We start from the raw sequence: 19,561 nt of genomic DNA, 5'->3' as shown, positions 1-19,561 counted from the left end.
TGTTTATGAGAAGCTCTTTTCATAAACTAACTAATGGCATGAGTTTCACTTCCAAAACAAGTCACATTAAGAAGTTGGACACCAAACACTTTTTACCACTTTTTATAATTTTTACACAATAAGGGTGTCCAAAACCCACTGCAAGTGCCACAAGCCTTTCCTAATACCTAAACCATGTCTATTGGACTTAAGACTATCAGTACAACACGTCACACACACTTAAATACCAATATAGCATAAAATCACTCCTCAACCCCTTTTTCACTAAAAATAGAAGGAGGGGGAAATTTTCATTACATTTCACCCAAACCAATCAAACATATTCAAAACATCATTCCTATAATTACACTAGTATTTTAGCCCTATCAACAAATATATATCATCATACACAAATACTCGAGCTCAAAATATAACTCAAATATTTGCAACAACAAAATAATACAAGTACAACGATATGAAACCTAGAATTGGCAACCATATTCTATTACACAAAATATATATATAAACTAGAGGCATGCAGTAGGAATAAACTAATTCCTAGCCTCTTGAGCCTTCTCCCTCTCTACACCAAAGCTAGAGCCTGAAAAGTATTAAATGAAAGGAGTGAGTCTAGTCACTCAGTAATCAAGATAAAACCTATCCTATGCAATTATATATCAATTATAATTAACCACATGCATATAAAATCAAGTTCTTAAAACATGCTTACACACACTTCATAACTTATCATTACTTATTTTATATCATCTTTATCTCACATACACTAGATGTATTGTTATAATACATTTAACATGTGGCCATGACCTGTTATCCACGTGACTTGCCACATTACAATCATGTAACACGTCATAAGTTTACATAGACAATAATCAACCAACCTTATACCCTCCTTATGAACACTGTATTTTGTCCAGACATTTTTTAAATTTAATAAAAATAATAATAAATTCAACTAAAAATATAAAAATACAAAAAAAAATTTAATGCTTTTTAGGACTATATTTTCAAAATAAAAAAATCTTTAATTGATAGGGTATAATTTTATTTTAATCTAGATACTCTTTTGTTAGTTAAGATTTTGTTTGTTTTAGTTCATTAAATTAACCAAAAAAAGGCATTAAAAGACAAAAATAATAATAAAAATGGTAGGCTGGATGAAACATTGAATTATCAGTGTTTCACTACAGCCCAAAAAAGGCTTCTCCCTTAGTGAAGAAATGCAAAAAAAGAGCACCACACTCTTCAGCCAGACGTAAAGGAAGAAAAAGAGAAAAGAGAGAGCAAACAGACCAAAGGCGCACACAAAACACAAAAGCAAAGAGCAGAACGTTTTACTCAACCCTCATTCCTTTTTCGGCTGCATGTAGAAGAGAAGACCAAACAAAAGGCGAGCCACACGTACAGAAAATAAGAGAGAGCAGAGTAAATGCATGGATGAAGAGAAGAAAAGCGAGAGCAGACTTGCGTGTGTAGAAACACATAGCAAAAACCAGAGAGCAAAACACACATACACAAACTCACACGAGCAAAGAGAAGAGATAGATATAGAGAAGTAGACTCACAGACAAAAATATAAAAGAAGACATAAAGGAGAGCAGACTCACATGCAAAGAAAGATAGAGAGCAGATGCACAGCAAAGCAAGAAGAAGGAAGAACACAAACATCTCTCACACATAAGCTTCATTTGCTTTAAACAGAGGTTGGAGCGAGAATGGAAGAGAGATTCGGATGAAAGAAAAAGGGGGAGTTTGAACAGGTACCGAATATGAGGGAGAGGCTTTGAGATGGAGAGTCAAAAGCGATTGAGGATGAGAGAGAAGGGGGAAGAGTTTGGAGCAAGAGAGGACCAAGAGAGCTAAAAAAAGAGGGAAGCTGGTGTCCTACGCCCTTGAGGACTACTCATATGAAGCACAACAAGATTAAGAAGTTCAATGGCATAAAGACCAATGAGTTTTTAGTCTAGAAAGACATAAGGAAGGATAAGTACTTTGCAAGAGAAGCATGCATAGGCTATATTTACATTGGAAAAATCAAACTTAGAGGCTGATTTTATTAAGGAGGCAGTTAAAGAGAAGATGGTTCAGCTCACAGGACAGAGGCAAAGCATGTGTAGGCTGTCATTCATTTAATAGCTTATAAGTAATGACTCTAAGCTTATCCACTCCTCTAATTTCATGTTCGTTGTTTAGGCTATCACTATTGTTTTTCTCTACCTGTACTTGCGTGCTATTTGTCTAATATTTTGCACATATGTTCTTCTCCTGTTTAGTTTAATCCTTAAAATTTTCATTATTTTCAGAGCGCATTTATGCAGTCAAATATGATAGTTTTCATGGACTGGTCATGAAAAGTTTCCTTTCTTAGTTTGTTACAGCTTGATTCATATATTCTTACATGTTGACACAGAGATGATTTTAATATGAAATTTTGTATCCATGACACTCTGTAACTATTGTTTGAGACAAAATTCTTATGATTTTAGATCTCATTTACCTATTTGATTACATTGATTTCTGAAAGTTGGTCAATAAATCGCATGTTAATTTTTATAGTTTAATTGGTGAATTCTTTTCCTCTTCCTATACAAAGGCATTCTTGAGCTCAATTTTATATCCATAATTCTCTACATGTGCAATTTGATGTATAAAACTTTAAATTATCATTTTTAGAGTTCATTCGTAGAGTGAAATATAATAATTTTTGGATGATAGACAGCAAAACAAGGATATTCTTAAATGACTAATATCACAAGAGAAATTTAAAATCTCCATAGGCATTTAAAATGATCATCTACCATGTAAGTCAATAAGATTTTAAAAGTATGAAGATCCAACTTGTATATATTAACAAGATTCCAATGGCCCATTATTCAAATTAATTCATTTTCTTTTTAAATTTTAAAAATCAATAAAATATTTAACAGTATCGTGTGAGATTTAAAGAATCTCTATAGATGCTCAGATTAATTGCCTCATCGTGTGGGATAATAAGTCCTCACAAATATCATGAATCTCAATTTATATAGAAATAAATAAATAAATTTTGTAAATGAAATAATAAAATTTTTTAATTAGTTAATTAAAATTAATGTATTTTCATAATAACTGTTAAATCTTTTGGTCATGTGAGATTTTTGAATCTTCATAGACCTTTAGAAAAATCATCTTACCATGTAAGTTAATAAGACTTTACAGGTATAGCGATTGAGATTTTTATATTTAAAATATATATTGTATAATTACACATAAAAATTTTTTTAAAATATATATTCTTTAATCATTTATCGTGTGAAATTTTGAAATCTCTGCAGATATTTAAAATAATCATATTACTATATAAGTCAATAAAGCTTTACAGGTATGATGATTAATATTCTTTAAATATACATATATATATATATATATATATACATGCTTAAATAAATTATTACTAACACTTAAAAATAAATAAATAAACTAAGTAGTTAACTCTTTTATCGTGTGAAATTTTAGAATCTTTACATATATTTAAAATAATTGTATTATCATATGAACTAATAAGATTTTGCAGGTATAGTTGTTCAATTCTCAATCATAAAATAGAAAAAAAAATTTAAACTCTTTTCTTTTCTTTATTTCAAAAATTCAAAAATTGAGAAAATAATTAAAATTAAATTACTTTTTGCAATTTAAAACATACATATTAAAATTTCAGAAATTGTTTTATTTGCAAAATGGTAAATTATTTCTAATTAATTTTTCTTCAAAAAAAATATTTTCACCAACAAACTTCTAATCTCGAACTACGTGGACTTTAATCCCCATTGTAGGATACGTAGGCCTCAGAGTCTGATTCTGAGTCAAGTCCTCCCCGTAAATAAGTAAAGATTCTCCAATTTATTATTATCATTTTTATATCAAACATGTATATAAAAAAGGGATAATTAAAATAACTTTCAAACCATATTATTTTAGCACAACAAACTTCAGATAACCATTCTTACGAACGGGTGTTGTAGGATGCCTAACACCTTCCCCACACTCAATCAACTCCCGAATCTATTTTTTAATTTCACAGACCATCCTTACCTCCTTTAACTAGTTTCCTAAGATTTTCCTCAAAATTTTGGTGGCAATTCCCATTCCACCGATTCCCACTCCAAAGGCTGGAACCTCTGCTCTTGCGCGCCGTCCACATTACATTTTTAGGTACAACACTTCTTATTTCCTCGTACTAAAACCGTGGGCTATAAGACTGAATAAGGCTCCATTCGTGTGGCTAGACTACCTATACTTACTAATCGTGAAGTGTGACCCGACCAAAGATTACATAACTCACTTTCAGACCACAGCTTTCCCTACTCTCAATTTCTAGGATGTCACATACCCTAAACTATTATCCTCATTGAATTGATGGAGATAGCTACGTTCTAGTCCTTTGACAAATTATGCGACATTCCCTCAACAAATTGTGGGACAAAGCTATACACCCATGCACCGAAGGATAGCCAAAATACCATATAGATTTTCTATACTCTCAATTCCTAGGAAAACTCCTGCCTACTGATCATGCTATAAACTATGCTCACTCATTTTCACATTTTCATTTACTCAATATCTGAATCACCACGTTGGGCTCACAACCAAGGCTACCCAAGTGAGCATAAATTCTTATTTTCACTTATTTCACATAACACATACTTTTCAATCTCAATTAATAATCTTTATTAACTCCATTATCAACTACTCTTTCAAAATACATTATAAACATACAATTCATCTCAAATATCACTTTTGCAACTTGAAACTCATTTTGCAATCTCTTTAGCATGTTTAATGCATATCAAAGTGATTAGATAAATACAAGGTTTCATTACATGAGACACTCATTCACAAGTCATAATTTGCATATCAAACACATAATTAACACCATATTACAATTAATATATAACTATACAAAGCAATGTTCCCTTGATTACCTCAAACCTTTGAGAAGTAAAAAGTTTACTCCTCAATATAATAACTTTCAAACTTGAATTTTCAAGCCAATTAGGTGTCCAAGAGCTCAATATACAATTTACCAAGTTAATCTCCATTAATATTGCCAAACTCAAGCATTCAACTCTCATTTCTCTACTTCTAAATTGCTCAATGCCTAATTTACATGAGTTTGAGCCTATCCATTGGGATTATTAATTATCTTTAGTCCCTATTAACATTAATAAGCCATTAAACTCCCATTAATGGCATCACACTCTTCCAACAACCCACATTAATAAAATTTTTTGCATATTTGTGAAGCCTAACCACCCAAGACACCAAAATTCATTATACTTAGGTTTAGATACTTTAATCTACTCCAATTAACTCCATTTGAGTCAATAGATTTGAACCCATAACTTATATAAATCAAAAATTATCTTCCACTATCAAACCCTAGCCATAACTTCATAATGTGGAAGAAAATGGGAGATCAAGAGGTATGATACTTACCTTGGGTGTTTGTAGCTTCCAAAACACTCCCAATGTCGTCTAAGAACAAACCCTAGCAGAGCTTGGCACGCCTCTTTGATTTCTCCTTTCTCTCTTCTCTATTTTTATCTCAATTTCATGACTAATAAATGCAGAAAATGACCATGCGTCGTGGCCTATGGCATAAAAAAGTCCCCATTCCACATCTAAAGTGTCTGTGCTCTGTGGCAGATGCACTCTATGCTACGACGTGTGGCATAAATCATTGTAATGTCTACCTTGACATTACCAAGACAACACTCTTACACACCGTTGTGATAACCAGGATTAGATAAAATCCTAAAAAAAAGTTATCACAATCTAAGGATTTAAAAGATAATTAGTTAAAATAATGGAATCCAAGAAACCATTTTTAAAAATATTGTTTGAGCTCAAACCATAGTTCAAAATTAATTAAATATAGTAACAGAAGCATGGAAATCAAAACAACAATTGAAACATGCTAAAACAAATCTAAAAATTCTCCAAATTCTGGCCCGCCTACCATGGCGAATGGTATAGAGAGACGAGTCCTTTGAAGGCCACTTGCACTGTGGTGCAACTACCATGCACCACGGTGCACACCTACTGTCATGACAACTCTTCAAACTTTTGGAGCTCAGCATTTCGCCATCCAACGTCCGATTTGAGTGGTTCAAGTATTCACACGAAGCTCTTCAGTCCTCTATCTAATGGCACCGGTCTCACATTTAAAAAAATCATCCATTAAGAAGATAGACACCCAAATCCAAAATGGTTTGTTTTCACTTTAAAACACATTCAAAAGTATCTAACTCACAATGCCAAACGCCATTAGCCCCAGAGACACTTTGAACAACTCAAATGAACCACACACAACATGACAATTCATTCCTATATCACAAATAAGCAATCACACTCAAAATAACCACCAAACCCCTATTTGACAATAACACAAAAGGTGGATTAAATTTAACACACATCTCAATTTGGTTATTTTGGTACATAAATTACTTCAAATATATCACTTGTAATTGTAACTTAGCCAGCACACACACTTAATCCACAACATCAACCTTAGACCAAAATACGCACACTTATTATAAATTCATATAAGTGATAACCAAATAATGTCATGTTCATAAGTTGGCATGATGTAATAACAATATTCATTACAATACCCAAAAAGAGGAAAGGAAAAAGCTATACAACTATGCTTTTCACTCTTCAGATGCTCCTTCCTTTCCCTTGCCCCTACCAGAGCCCTTACCTGTAAAATATAACTATGGGGTGAGATAAATATCTCAGTAACAGAATAATTCACTACTATTAATTAACATGCACAACCATAAGGGAGTAAATCTTTTAAATACCATAATATACTTTTAACATAGTTCAATATAGTCTTTCTTATTTCCACTGTAGCATATTCAACAATTCCTTTTTATAAACACAAGTCATTTACCACTAGTATGATCATTCTACCATTTGAGCCTTCATATCACCTTGACTAAAACCATAGGCTCTTAGACTAAGTACACATTCATAATGGTCTGAGCTCACCTTCAGTGGTAGGATCACCCAGTCAAAGGTTTTTCTATCCCACTTCGGCACTATAGTCTCCCCCTATCACACACGAATCGAGGTGTCGCTACTCCAACACCGCATCACTGATGCTGAGAAGCGTCATTCTCCAACGCCATATCCCGTATGGATACTAAGGAGAAAATCTCTAACACCGTACCTCACTAGACTCTAAAGAGATGTATGCCATATGGACTTTCATTACTCTTTCCTATGGGTGAACTCCTATCCCCTTAACATGATCATACTCACACTCATCATATGTAACACATATACATTTCACATTTTTCAACCAATCCATATAAAACTTTCATCATGTCAATTATTGCAATTCATTTAACATGTACAAAAAATCACATTTCGCAATATGCAAGGTTATCAAATATCAAGTTCAAATCAACATATCTACTCACAAACAGTTAAGCAATATAATCAAATAGTGTAAATTATTTCGTTACCTTAACCCTTTATCATACAAAAGGGTTACCGTGGCTTAATGTTAGCTCCATGTGTTCTACATACACGAGGTAGTTCGAGCAACACTCAATCTATACAATCAAATAACAATCGTCAATTATTACTCCAGATAAACCCCAAATTTTCAAGGTTCTAAGTGCCTATAACACTCAATTTCTTTATCTAACCACACTGATCATTTCAAAATACTCTAACCATCCTATTAAACATCTCAACACACCAAATTCATCATTCAATTCTTCACATTGTCTCAAAATCTTCAAATTATACTTAAGGTTCGTCCAAACCCTCAATAAAATTTTCAATCACCATAAAACTCATAAACCTAGGGTTAGAAGCTTGATTTAACTTCCCAAAACCTTAAATAAACCAATGGATTCGGTCTAAACCTAAGGAAAACGAGATTAAGCCCCACACTACCACTTAAGTTAGAAAGTTTGCATAAATGTAGAAGGAGAGGGAATGTGAAACTTACTCAATGGTAATTCAAATTCCAAATGCTTCCAACGTGGCCTAAGGATCGTGTCCTAGCTAAACAAAAGCTCTTCTTTGTCACTCACTCATTATCTCTCTTTCTTTCTTCTATTTCCACTCTTAGTGGTGCATTGACATGCCCGCCGCAGCGCATGGCACAGAAAGTCCTACCAAAATTTAAACTTCCTTCCGTGCCATGACCCACTCAAACATCAACCCAACTCTTTTCTAAGGTTGTCCAAGAATCCAAAAATTATATTAGTCTCCTATAAACCTCATTAATCAATAATTTATCTAAATTAACCAATTTATCCTTGAAAACATTGATAATTACTAATTGAAAAATTTAGGATGTTACACTCATGTGCTAGGAAATGACATAAAATTAGCCATTAGGCACTCAAGTGTCTAATTTTTAAATGAAATATCATATTGAAATGAAACTTGTATCATTAGTGAAGTTGTGAAATAAGTTTATAGATGCTTAAATCACTTTAACTAGATATAATATGTGGAAATAGCTTTATTTTTCCTCCCCTCCCCTCTAACCAAATAGAGGGTAAGGCAAAGCTGACAAGAAAAAATGAGAAAAGAAAATGAGATGAGGGAAAATAAAGAGAAGTGAAAAGTGATGAGATATGATTCCCTCCTTATGCTTTAGCTAACCAATAAAAAACATGGAAAGAGAAAAGTTGTTAATTTCACACACACACACACACAATAATGACCTTAGTACTTGTTGCGCACGCACACACACAATAATGACCTTAGTACTTGTTGAAAAATATATATAATAAAATTTAAAATTTTAATATATTATTTATATAATTTTCATTATACATTAGTAATGGAATAAAAATATAAATAAAAAATTATTTATTTATTTTAAATTTTATTTATAAAATTATTAAATATACAATAACTAAAAATTTTAAAATGCCATCAAATATAAAAATGAAAATGGAGGGAATGAAAATGGAGGGAGGTAGGAGAAGGAAAAAAAAATTCATGGGCAAATTTAATAATAGAATTTTCTTTTTAAAATCTTTCCAAAAATAAAGTTAGAGAGAAAAAATATGTTCAATTTTCTATTCATTTCATTTTCTTTTCTTTAACCAAGTTGGGAAAATGTAATTTTCACCTCTCTCACTCTTCTTTCTTACCAAGCTAAGTATAAATGGATAATGTTTTTTTGAAATAAAACTTTTAATTAAAGAAAATAAAGGAGCACAGTAAAATAAAGTTAGCCTCCCATTAGAGGCCTCAGGACATGGGAAGAGTGCAAAGAAAAGTTAGTAGAATATTTGTTCTATGAAGGAAAGTTTGGTTTAAAGAGGGAAAAAAATAGAGTTGGCTTCTCTCCACTTCTCTCCTTTAAAAAAAAACTCCTCTGCCTCTTTTTTGAGAAAGAGACAAATTTGAATCGTTCAGATTTAATCTAGACAATCTAGATTTATTTTATTTAATATTTTTAATTTATATTTTTTAAAATAAAAAATATATAAAATTTTTAAAATTTTTTAATAAATATACTTTTTAATCTGATAGTTCAAATTTAATATAGATGCTCTAAATTTAATGTAAAAAATTTAAGTTAACTTTTCAAATATATTCTGAATAATATAAATATATTCTGAATAGATCAATAAATTTATTAAAAAAATTAATATTAAATTTAAAATATTTATATTAAATATGGAATATTAGATTGGTAAGTATATTTATTAAAAATTTACAATTTTTATATATTTTTATTTTAAAAATATAAATTAAAATATTAAATAAAATTATTAAATTTAAACCGTTTTTGGTCTCAAAGAGGAGACTGGGGAGGGGAGAAGCCTACTCCAAAAAAAACATAGGGAGGGAGAAAGAAAACTATAAATAAATAATAGCTGAGATTCTGCCTTCGCAGCAAAATGTCAGTGAGTCAGCAGTATTGGGCTTGACCTTGTCGGGCCTAGCATGAACCTTTGTCTGGGGCTTTGTCTCCAACAACCTCGCCATCGCCACCAGACTCGCCGTCGCCGTCGTCCTGTGCACCAGCGCCTTCAGGTTTCCCCGTCGTGCCCTTGTACACAAAGAACTTGAAGCTTGAAACCCGTTGAACACAAAGAAACAACTTGAGACTCTTGCTGCATTCTTTTTTATTAGTTCTCTGTTTTTAAATCATCTTTAATTCTTAATATCTTTATTGCAGACATTACGTTGAGAAAATGGCAATCTTCCAAGCAAGAACAGGGCTTTCCAGAAGCTTCGCTACTCTTTCTTCTAACCCCTTGCGTGTTTGTGTTGTTGGGAGTGGTCCTGCTGGTTTTTACACTGCTGAGAAGGTTAGCGCTTTATCTAAGTATGCGTTGAGAAGAACTGTCGAGTATCAACATTTTAATTTTCTTCTCCTAAAATTTGTGAATTGTTGGCATGTTAAATTGCTTCTCTAGATGTTGAAGGAGCACCAAGAAGCACAAGTTGACATCATTGATAGGCTGCCGACACCTTTTGGGTTAGTCCGCTCCGGTGTTGCACCTGATCACCCAGAAACAAAGGTCAATATCTGCAACATTCCTTTGAAAATTGATAATATCTGAAGTTCAATAGTATCTGTTGCCCGACAGCCTTTTGGATGTTTATATGGATGATGTTGGGCTATTGATTCTCCACAAATAGCTAAAGGCTGTGTCTGTTGAGAAAAAATGGAATGCTTCATTTTCTCCCGTTTTTATTCCTGGTAATCTTTTTCTTTGGTGTAAAGAACTCTCTCAATTGAGTTTAGTTTACCAGAAAACTTGCAACAGATTGTCATCAACCAGTTTTCAAGGGTAGCGCAGCATGAAAGATGCTCATTGTTTGGAAATGTAGCTCTTGGATCTAGCATTTCTCTATCTGAATTACGTGAGCTGTATCATGTGGTGAGATTCTAGTTCTAGATGTGTTCTATATATGGTGACGATCTTTTTTGGTACTTATTTATTGGCTGTACCTTCTTATCAGTCTTCATTTTATGCATCTGAACAGGTTGTGCTCGCATATGGTGCTGAAAGTGATAGAAGCCTTGGAATTCCTGGAGAAGTATGCTTCAACTGTTTATTTACTTTTTGTTGGAAGTTCTCTATATATAGTAATGCTCTGGTAGAATTTTTGTGTTTTCACTAGGATTCTCTTTTTAGCTATAAGTGATGGCATGATGCTTATTTGTCAAGTCATATTTATGCCTTAGCTAAACCTTGAGTTACTTTTGACAATATTCCTTATACTTGCTTATTTTCTTCTCAGAATTTGATGGGGATACACTCTGCCAGAGAATTTGTTTGGTGGTATAATGGGCACCCAGATGCGAGAAATCTTGACCCAGACTTGAAAAGCACGGATACAGCTGTAATTCTTGGTCAGGTAGTGATGTAGAACCAGAAGCAAAGAATAGAGAGAAAGGGAAAGGGAGGGAGATAAGAAGGGGAAGGAGGGAGATGTAGAGGAAATAGAGGGGAATTAATGACTATCACTAAGCCAACAGAATTTTATTATTAATCAATCAGAAGGCAACCCTCATCCTAATTAATAAGGTCCTCAAGAGCTAACTACGATAAGATAAATAAATCCAAAAATAAAAAGATGATTGACAAAATGAAAATATAAGCCTTAATTTACAATTTTAAATTAATTCTTTTCCCACTCTCCATTACACAGTCTCATCATAAGGCTTAAGGGTTGTTGAGGCTTTGTAGGTAAATGATCTCCTTAATTTCAGGGAAATGTTGCTCTTGATGTTGCACGTATCCTTTTAAGGCCTATAAATGAGTTGGCAACTACTGATATTTCTGGTCATGCTTTTGCTGCTCTGAAGGAGAGTTCAATCAGGTTTGTAATTACATAATCTGAAGCTTCCTGATAATCTTGTTTCTATTGTGTGATGTATATGTGTAATATGAGGATTATTGCAGGAAGGTTTATTTGGTTGGAAGACGTGGTCCTGCCCAAGCAGCTTGTACTGCTAAAGAGCTACGTGAAATTCTTGGTAACTTCTGCATCTTCTTTTATATATGCCAAGTTCAGATGAAATGTTCATTTCTCTTATGCATGTTTGTTGTTCCATAGAACTCTTTCCATGGGGGGAACATTTTAATCTTGTAATTTACCACATAATGCTATTATAGTCAGACTTAAAAGTTTCCTTTGTAAACTATTGCTCCTCAATTGACCTGCTGCTTAGTGATAACCTTGTTAGTCAATCCTCCAATTCCCATTTGATCTCTGTGGCCTCACTCGCTACTAGTTTCAGTAGTTTCCTTTCCAACATCACTGCCTCTTGCTTTTCATTTGATTTTTTATTTATCATAACTCGGTTTTTATTTTTGAAACATTCCAGACCTTAGAGATTTGGGGTTAAACTGAAAATGGAAATCATGGTCCTGTTTCTTGGCCTTGCCATTGGTTTTTAATCCAAATGATGACTAATGCTATTTTAGTATTGGTTTTTATTTGGCATGAACTTGCATGGGGATGCGTATGACTATTTTGTTAAATTGTATATGATATATTTACCAAAAAAAAAAGATAGATTTATTTAATCAATCAAATAGTTATCCAATTTTTCTCTGAACAGCATCTATTTTATTATGCCAGGTCTCTCTCTCTCTCTCTCTCTCTCTCTCTCTCTCTCTCTCTCTCTCTCTCTCTCATGCCTGCCCACCTGCAGACAACCCATGCAGTACTGCAAGGAATTCTATTTCAGTTTTGACATATGAATCCCAAAGTTTAAATGACTATTAAAAGTAACATTTATTTTTAGATTTAGAAGATTCAGGCCCAAATTTTTTTTTTAAAGTAGATTTAGAAGATTGCCTGATGAGTGGAGGAAAAGTATATTAATTCCTATTTATAAAAATAAAGGAGATATTCAGAATTGTACTAACTATAGAGGGATTAAACTCATGAGCCACACAATGAAATTGTGGGAGAAAGTAATTGAGCACAGGTTGAGATTAGAGACAAGTATTTCTGAGAATCAGTTTGGTTTTATGCCAGGTAGATCAACTACAGAGGCGATTTATCTACTAAGGAGATTAATGGAAAAGTATCGTTGTAAAGATAAAGATCTACACATGGTTTTTATTGATTTGGAAAAAGCTTATGACCATATACCAAGAGAAGTGCTTTGGAAAGCATTGGAAAAAAAAAGGAGTACGGATTGCTTATATTAAAGCCATACAAGATATGTATTAGGGGGTAAAAACTAGTATAAGAATGCCTAGTGGTCAAACAAAGGATTTTCCTATAAAGATTGGATTACATCAGGGATCATCTCTGAGTTCTTATTTATTCAACTTGATCTTAAATGTTTTGACGGAACATATTCAAGGGGAAATTCCGAAATGTATGCTCTTCGCGGATGATATAGTTCTTATAGTAGAGACAAGAGAAGAGGTTAATTGCAAACTTGAGTTATGGAGGAGGACATTGGAGTCGAAAGGTTTTCGTTTGAGTAGAAGTAAGACGGAATATTTATATTGTAAATTTGATAAAGGACTATTCAACAATAATTTAGAAGTGAAATTAGGAGATCAAATTATACCTCAAGTGAAAAAGTTTAGATATTTGGGAGCCATTATTCAAAATGATGGAGAAATCAGTGGAGATATTTCACATAGAATTCAAGTTGGGTGGTTTAATTGGAGAAAAGCTAAAGGAGTTATTTGCGATCGTAAGGTGCCTAATAAACTTAAAGGAAAGTTTTATCGCACTGCTATCAGACCGGCAATGTTATATAGTAGTGAATGCTAGGCTCTAATGGGACAGCAAGAGCATAAAGTTGGAGTAACAGAGATGAGAATGTTACGTTGGATGTGCGGACATACACGTAAAGATAAAATTCGAAATGAGCACGTACGCGAAAAAGTGAGGGTGGCACCTATTGAGGAAAAAATGGTAGAAAATCGGTTGAGATAGTTTGGGCATATACAAAGAAGACCAAGGGAGGCACCAGCGAGAAGAGTGGAACATATAACTTTGAGTCCGATTAAGAGAGGTAGAGGAAGGCCTAAGAGAACACTCTTGGAAGTTGTTGAACGCGATCTCTTAATTAATAATATTCCTAAAAGCTTGATAAATGATAGAGCACAATGGCGTCTTGCAATCCATGTAGCCGACCCCACCTAATGGGATAAAGGCTTGTTGTTGTTGTTGTTGTTGTTGTTGTTGTAGATTTAGAAGATTGAGACGTAAGGTTTTTAGTGACATTCCAATGATCTCTCAAGGATATATCAAAAGTCCAAACTAAACTTGGAAAAAGGGGAGAGAAATAATAGATGATACTTACTTTGGAGTGCCTAAGTACGTGTTTTTTTCTTTACATTGGAAACTACTAAAATCATGTGAAGCTCAACATGCACTAAGAGCATAAAAGAATTATGTGCACTGGCATCTTACTCAGTAATATGGGTACAATCTTCAAACAACTGTGCTTTGTAGGTCGTGAGCTATAGGTTTTAGACCATTCCAGTCTCTTCAATACATGAAACTAATGGAAGCTTTGGCATCTTTTTACAGGTATTCATAATCTTGATATTAAAATTCAGGAAACTGATCTGCTTCTAACTCCGGTAGATGAGGTATTGGATGCTTCCAAGTTGATTCCTAATTTATGATGGTGGCATTGCTTATATTTGATACATGTACAATCTATAACTACATGCACACCCATATTCTATTTATCATTATCATTATTTTTATTTTTAAGAATTCTATGGTGCTGCATCTCTTCCATATTTGCAATATGAGAAATCCATAAATAGTTTCTCCTTTCTAATTGGTGGTAATTTTCTTCAAATGGATTTCCTTCCCCCCCCCCCTATTCTTTTTACCTGAATTTCTTTTCATTGGTGTTATCTTTGCTTGATGCTATCATTTTGAAAAGGAAGAATTGAAATGTAGCCGAATACAGAGAAGAGTTTATGAATTGCTATCTAAGGCAGCCACTTCAAGGCCTGCATATGCTGGTCTGAATCAACGTGAGCTCCATTTTGTCTTTTTCCGCAAACCAGATAGCTTTCAGGAGTCAAAAGATAGAATTGGCTATGTTTCAAGTGTGCGCTTTGAGAAGACAGTTCTTCAAGGTGTTTTTATATTGTTCATATCTATGTTGTAACTTGTTATCATTAGCACTGCATCAATGTACTGTTATATGATTAGCAAAGATAATTCAGCATAATTTCTTTTACCATTAAAAAATGGATCTTGTTAAACAAATGGTGGATTAATACACTCCTGTAATTTCTCAATCTGGTAAAATATCAACTATTCTTGAAGATTTGGACATTTGGTAAAGACTAATGAACATGAATCCATGATGATATTTTCTTGTGCTAAGAATTACTGTTAATTTGTCAACTGCATTTTGCAGGGGTTGGCCCAGGGAAACAGGCTGCTGTTGGTACTGGACAATTTGAAGATACAAAATGCGGGTATTGTTCTTTATCCGGGAAAAACCATGTAAAATTACAATCAGTCCTTGTGTATAAAAATTATTGCCAGAACTTAGCATGAAAACTATTATTGATCACTGCTTTTGAAATTAGAAGTTCCAAAGGTATATTAATTCATATCTTCCTAAGAGCAACTAGATAAAGAAATCGTATAAACTATAAATGAATGATTGCAAGCCTCCCTGGAAGGATATTTATTTCTATTGTGATTTTACAAAATGTTGAGATTAAATGCTGAGTCCATTGTACTATACTGGTTTTTTGTAGGTTGGTACTTAAGAGCATTGGTTACATGTCAATACCAGTTGATGGCTTACCTTTTGATAATCAGAAAGGTGTGAACAAATATTTGCATTTCATACTTTTTGTGTTAATTTCCTATTTTATATTTTACTCTGGATTGTCTCACGTTTCTTCCAAAACGTGTTTTTAGGGAAATTATATTTGGAGATTGATAACAAATTTGGAAATGGACCCTCATTTTTTCTTCCCAAAAACATTCTACGGTATTATCTGCAGAATTAAAAGGAAAAATCAGTGACAAAATTTATACCATTTTACCAATCAAATTTATTTTTCTTAAAGTTGTCTGCGCTGACTTTCGTACAATGTTATCATCTGATCTACTGTGGTCTATATCTATACATGTTAGTTGATTAGAAGTTGTCTGAAAGACTGTACAGTGATGCTTAGATGGTCTAGCTCTTACTCCTTAATGGCAAAAATCCACTATACTAAAATTTCAACTGGTTTGATCTGATTAACTAGAACACTAGTGAACTGATCTTTTTACTAGTTTGGAAGAGGAACAAGATTGGTCTCCCAGAAAACTAGTCTAAGACCAGAATAACCCTTAAACCAAGTGAAAACCAACTAGATTTCAAGAAACCCAGTTTAAAAGTTTTAACCAGTCCGGCCTCATGAGCCCAAAATATTTTACTCATTCATCAAGGCTTTAACCCAACCCACTCACCATATCCTTTGAGACCCTCCCCCCTTGTCGTTATGCGGCTGCACTTCTCTTATTTCTTCTCTCATTCTATTAGTATTGGACTTCCACATTTCTATTACCCCTTAGGCCATTCCCTCTCCTCCTCTATTATTATTTTTTTATTCCAATATCAATTGAATTATATTAAGACCACAAACAAACAGCCTAAATCTTTCAAAAAAACCTATCCAAAAGAAATATCTATACTATCATGGAAACAAAATATCTAAACTATTGTATCCATGGCTACCATTTCTGCACTGGGATATCCTGTTCAAGTTTCCTCCATGACTCTAGCTTGCCTCGTTCATGACTGAGGTAGATCAAACACCTCTTCTTCCTTATTTGCCCTACCTAGCAATGGTTTTATATGTATATATCCCCTCATCACTATGGTTTGCCTTCACCATTGTCGGTTGGTTACCCAAGAGCTTATCTCAAGCACCAAAATCGTAACAGTTAAAATATTTTCTCATTACACCTTTTTTTTCCCCACCTGAAGTCCCTTATACACAGAGGGGAAGAAAAAAGAAAATGCCCTTATATGGTCACCCGCATGCATATTAACTATCAAAACAAGTCTTCTACCAAGAGGTTGCATGAATTCACATATTAGATAATTGAAAATTTTTGATAGGGTAATGAAATTAAATATAATATTCTTACCTTTTTTTATTATTAATATTTTAATCTGTATTACTTGAATTATTTTAGTTTAATCATAAGTTTAACTACAGTTTGATCATTAAACCTTGGAACTAATATCTTGACTAGTTTAATGCCTGGTTTGGTTTTTGATTCATTGCAAAAAATCATAGATACTGCAGCTTTGGCATCTTCAGTCACTGCAAGAAAATATATGTACTTGTATATGTTTGGAATTTTTAGGAAATTATGAAAAGGGTTACTTGTAGACATTAGGCCTTTAGGGTACCCAAGGTATGGTGCAAGTGTCTTTTGCAGTCAGAGGATTAATATAAACAGACTAAGGGGAGAGCGTTATTTATGCTATCATCAAGCCTTTAATGTATAGCCCCTTCCTTTTCCCTTAGGCATATATGCTTTCCTTGTCTCAGTTATAGTATTAATATAAACAGACTCTGAGGGGAGAGTGTTATTTACGCTATCATCAAGCCTTTCAATAATGTATAGCCCCTTCCTTTTTCCTTAGGCATATATGCTTTCCCTATCTCTTACTTTGTTGGTGTTATGAGTGTTAGAAGTAGGTTGTAAATTGTTATAGCCCTTAGTGGTTATTGTTATGTTCTGTTATGATGGTTGGATTAGTTGGAATATTAACTAGCCAGCATATATAACTTATAATCTGACTTGAGAGGATTTGTGCGGATCAATGATGAGGTTCTGACATTCCAAGTCCCCTTTTTATTTTCATATTCTTTCTATTTCCATTCTCCTTTCTCCTATCAATATGTGGTTTCTAATTTTCAGGTATAGTTCCAAATAATAAAGGTCGAGTGCTGAGTGATGCTTCAGGGGATCCTACATTACTTGAGGAGGGCTTGTATGTTTGTGGTTGGCTGAAGAGAGGACCAACTGGAATTATTGGCACAAACCTATATTGTGCTGATGAAACTGTAAGCTTGATTCTATATTCTTGCTGTTTTTAGGAAGCTTGTAACTCAGCAGTATAAATGATAGCAAAACCTTCCATACTATAGCTTTTCAGTTCCTCTGGAGTTTGCACACAGCTGAACTTTACTATTTTGCTTAAGAAGTGTTCAAGATTTGAGCCTGAAATACTGTGGGTGATTGGGATTCCAAGTAGTTAGATTGTTACCTATTTTCCATTACCTGATGTTAAAAGGACTAGAAATATAATCATATGATACATGTATGCCAAAGTTATATTGTAACCTAAGAAGCACTGATACAGGTACGTGTTTCAGATACAATACAGCATGGTATGGTGGATACAGCAATTTTCAAAATTTTATGATAGGGGTATGGGAATATATATAAATATATATAATGTATATTTCAACATTTTATGATATAGGTATATATTTCTTGATTTTTAACAAGTATTTCTAAAGTAATATTAGAATATTTGTAACAATAAACCAAAATATTAAGTTCTTTTTAATTTATTGAAAATAACATAACACAAATGTTAGAATATGCAATATGTATTTTGAAGTATCGTATGAGTGTCTTATCAGATATGTTTACTTTTTTAAAGTATGGGTGCTTGTAACATGAGCTATTGGACCCAAAATGCTTCCTTGCAAAGGGGAACTGGAAAGGCATGATACGTCCGAAGCATGTTGTTTTCTTTCCTATGGAATATGGATGCGTGTAGTTTGTATTTTAGTATTTTGGCTGACAATTAACATGACAGGTTTCAAGTATATCGGATGACCTTGACAAAGGAGTTTTGGTATCATCATCGAACTTGCCAAAACAAGGCAGAGAGGGTCTTCGCCAGCTTCTACTTGAGAGAAATGTGAGAACAGTTTCTTTCAGTGATTGGGAGAAGATCGACTCTGAAGAAAAGAGGCGTGGAAGTACAATAAACAAACCAAGGGAAAAACTAGCCACGTGGGAAGAACTACAGAAAATTGCCTCAGGATGAACCAAAATTTCCGTACGACACTTCATGATTAGCCTGGTTTTTTACACCTTATCCTACAAAATAACCGAAAGAAAGCTTTCAAATTGTAGATTAGCTTTGTCATTCTCTTCATCTGTAAAGCAACATTCTTTTTGTAATTTTGCTTTTTTGGTCCTTGAAAATTATTTTGTTAATCCTATATTGGTAGATCCCTTACTGTGACTGCTAGGAATGGAGGCATGAATGGTTGGATGCAATACAAACTACCAATACAATATGCTTTTGAACAATGACACCGTCAAAGTCTCATGCTTTTGAGAGTTTTATGATGCTATTTTTGTTCCTTAGCTCAGGCATTTTTATCTACTCCTAACAATATTAAGATTATAATGTTATTCCGTGAGGTCCACTGGTCTGTGTTTCAAAACATGTCATGTAAGTGTTGATAAATAATTAAATATCTCACGGTTAAGAACTGCTAATTCTAATGTTATTTTTGAATTATGAACACTTTTG

At 33.3% G+C, this 19,561-nt stretch overlaps 1 protein-coding gene across 2 annotated transcripts; it reads left to right on the top strand.

Moving 5' to 3' along the window:
- The first annotated feature begins 9,918 nt into the window (after positions 1 to 9,918).
- LOC129292929 (NADPH:adrenodoxin oxidoreductase, mitochondrial) lies at positions 9,919 to 19,335 on the top strand. Of its 2 annotated transcripts, XM_054930639.1 has the most exons (14): positions 9,919 to 10,059; positions 10,205 to 10,337; positions 10,446 to 10,550; positions 10,800 to 10,913; positions 11,020 to 11,073; positions 11,278 to 11,394; positions 11,750 to 11,859; positions 11,943 to 12,016; positions 14,548 to 14,609; positions 14,915 to 15,113; positions 15,401 to 15,461; positions 15,750 to 15,817; positions 17,923 to 18,068; positions 18,833 to 19,335. In XM_054930639.1, the coding sequence occupies exons 2-14, from the start codon at positions 10,221 to 10,223 to the stop codon at positions 19,064 to 19,066; spliced, it is 1,461 nt and encodes a 486-aa protein (XP_054786614.1). In that variant the 5' UTR covers positions 9,919 to 10,059; positions 10,205 to 10,220; the 3' UTR covers positions 19,067 to 19,335. The 2 variants fall into 2 exon arrangements, with proteins under 2 accessions (XP_054786614.1, XP_054786615.1); XM_054930640.1 differs by lacking the exon at positions 9,919 to 10,059 and having other exon boundaries at positions 10,302 to 10,337; positions 10,786 to 10,913.
- Positions 19,336 to 19,561: the final 226 nt, after the last annotated feature.

This window comes from Prosopis cineraria, unplaced genomic scaffold (genome assembly GCF_029017545.1).
Source record: "Prosopis cineraria cultivar Desert tree isolate PC_DT_omini unplaced genomic scaffold, ASM2901754v1 PC14, whole genome shotgun sequence".
In the NCBI taxonomy this organism is placed as follows: domain Eukaryota; kingdom Viridiplantae; phylum Streptophyta; class Magnoliopsida; order Fabales; family Fabaceae; genus Prosopis; species Prosopis cineraria.
This window is presented reverse-complemented; position numbering and strand designations above follow the sequence as displayed.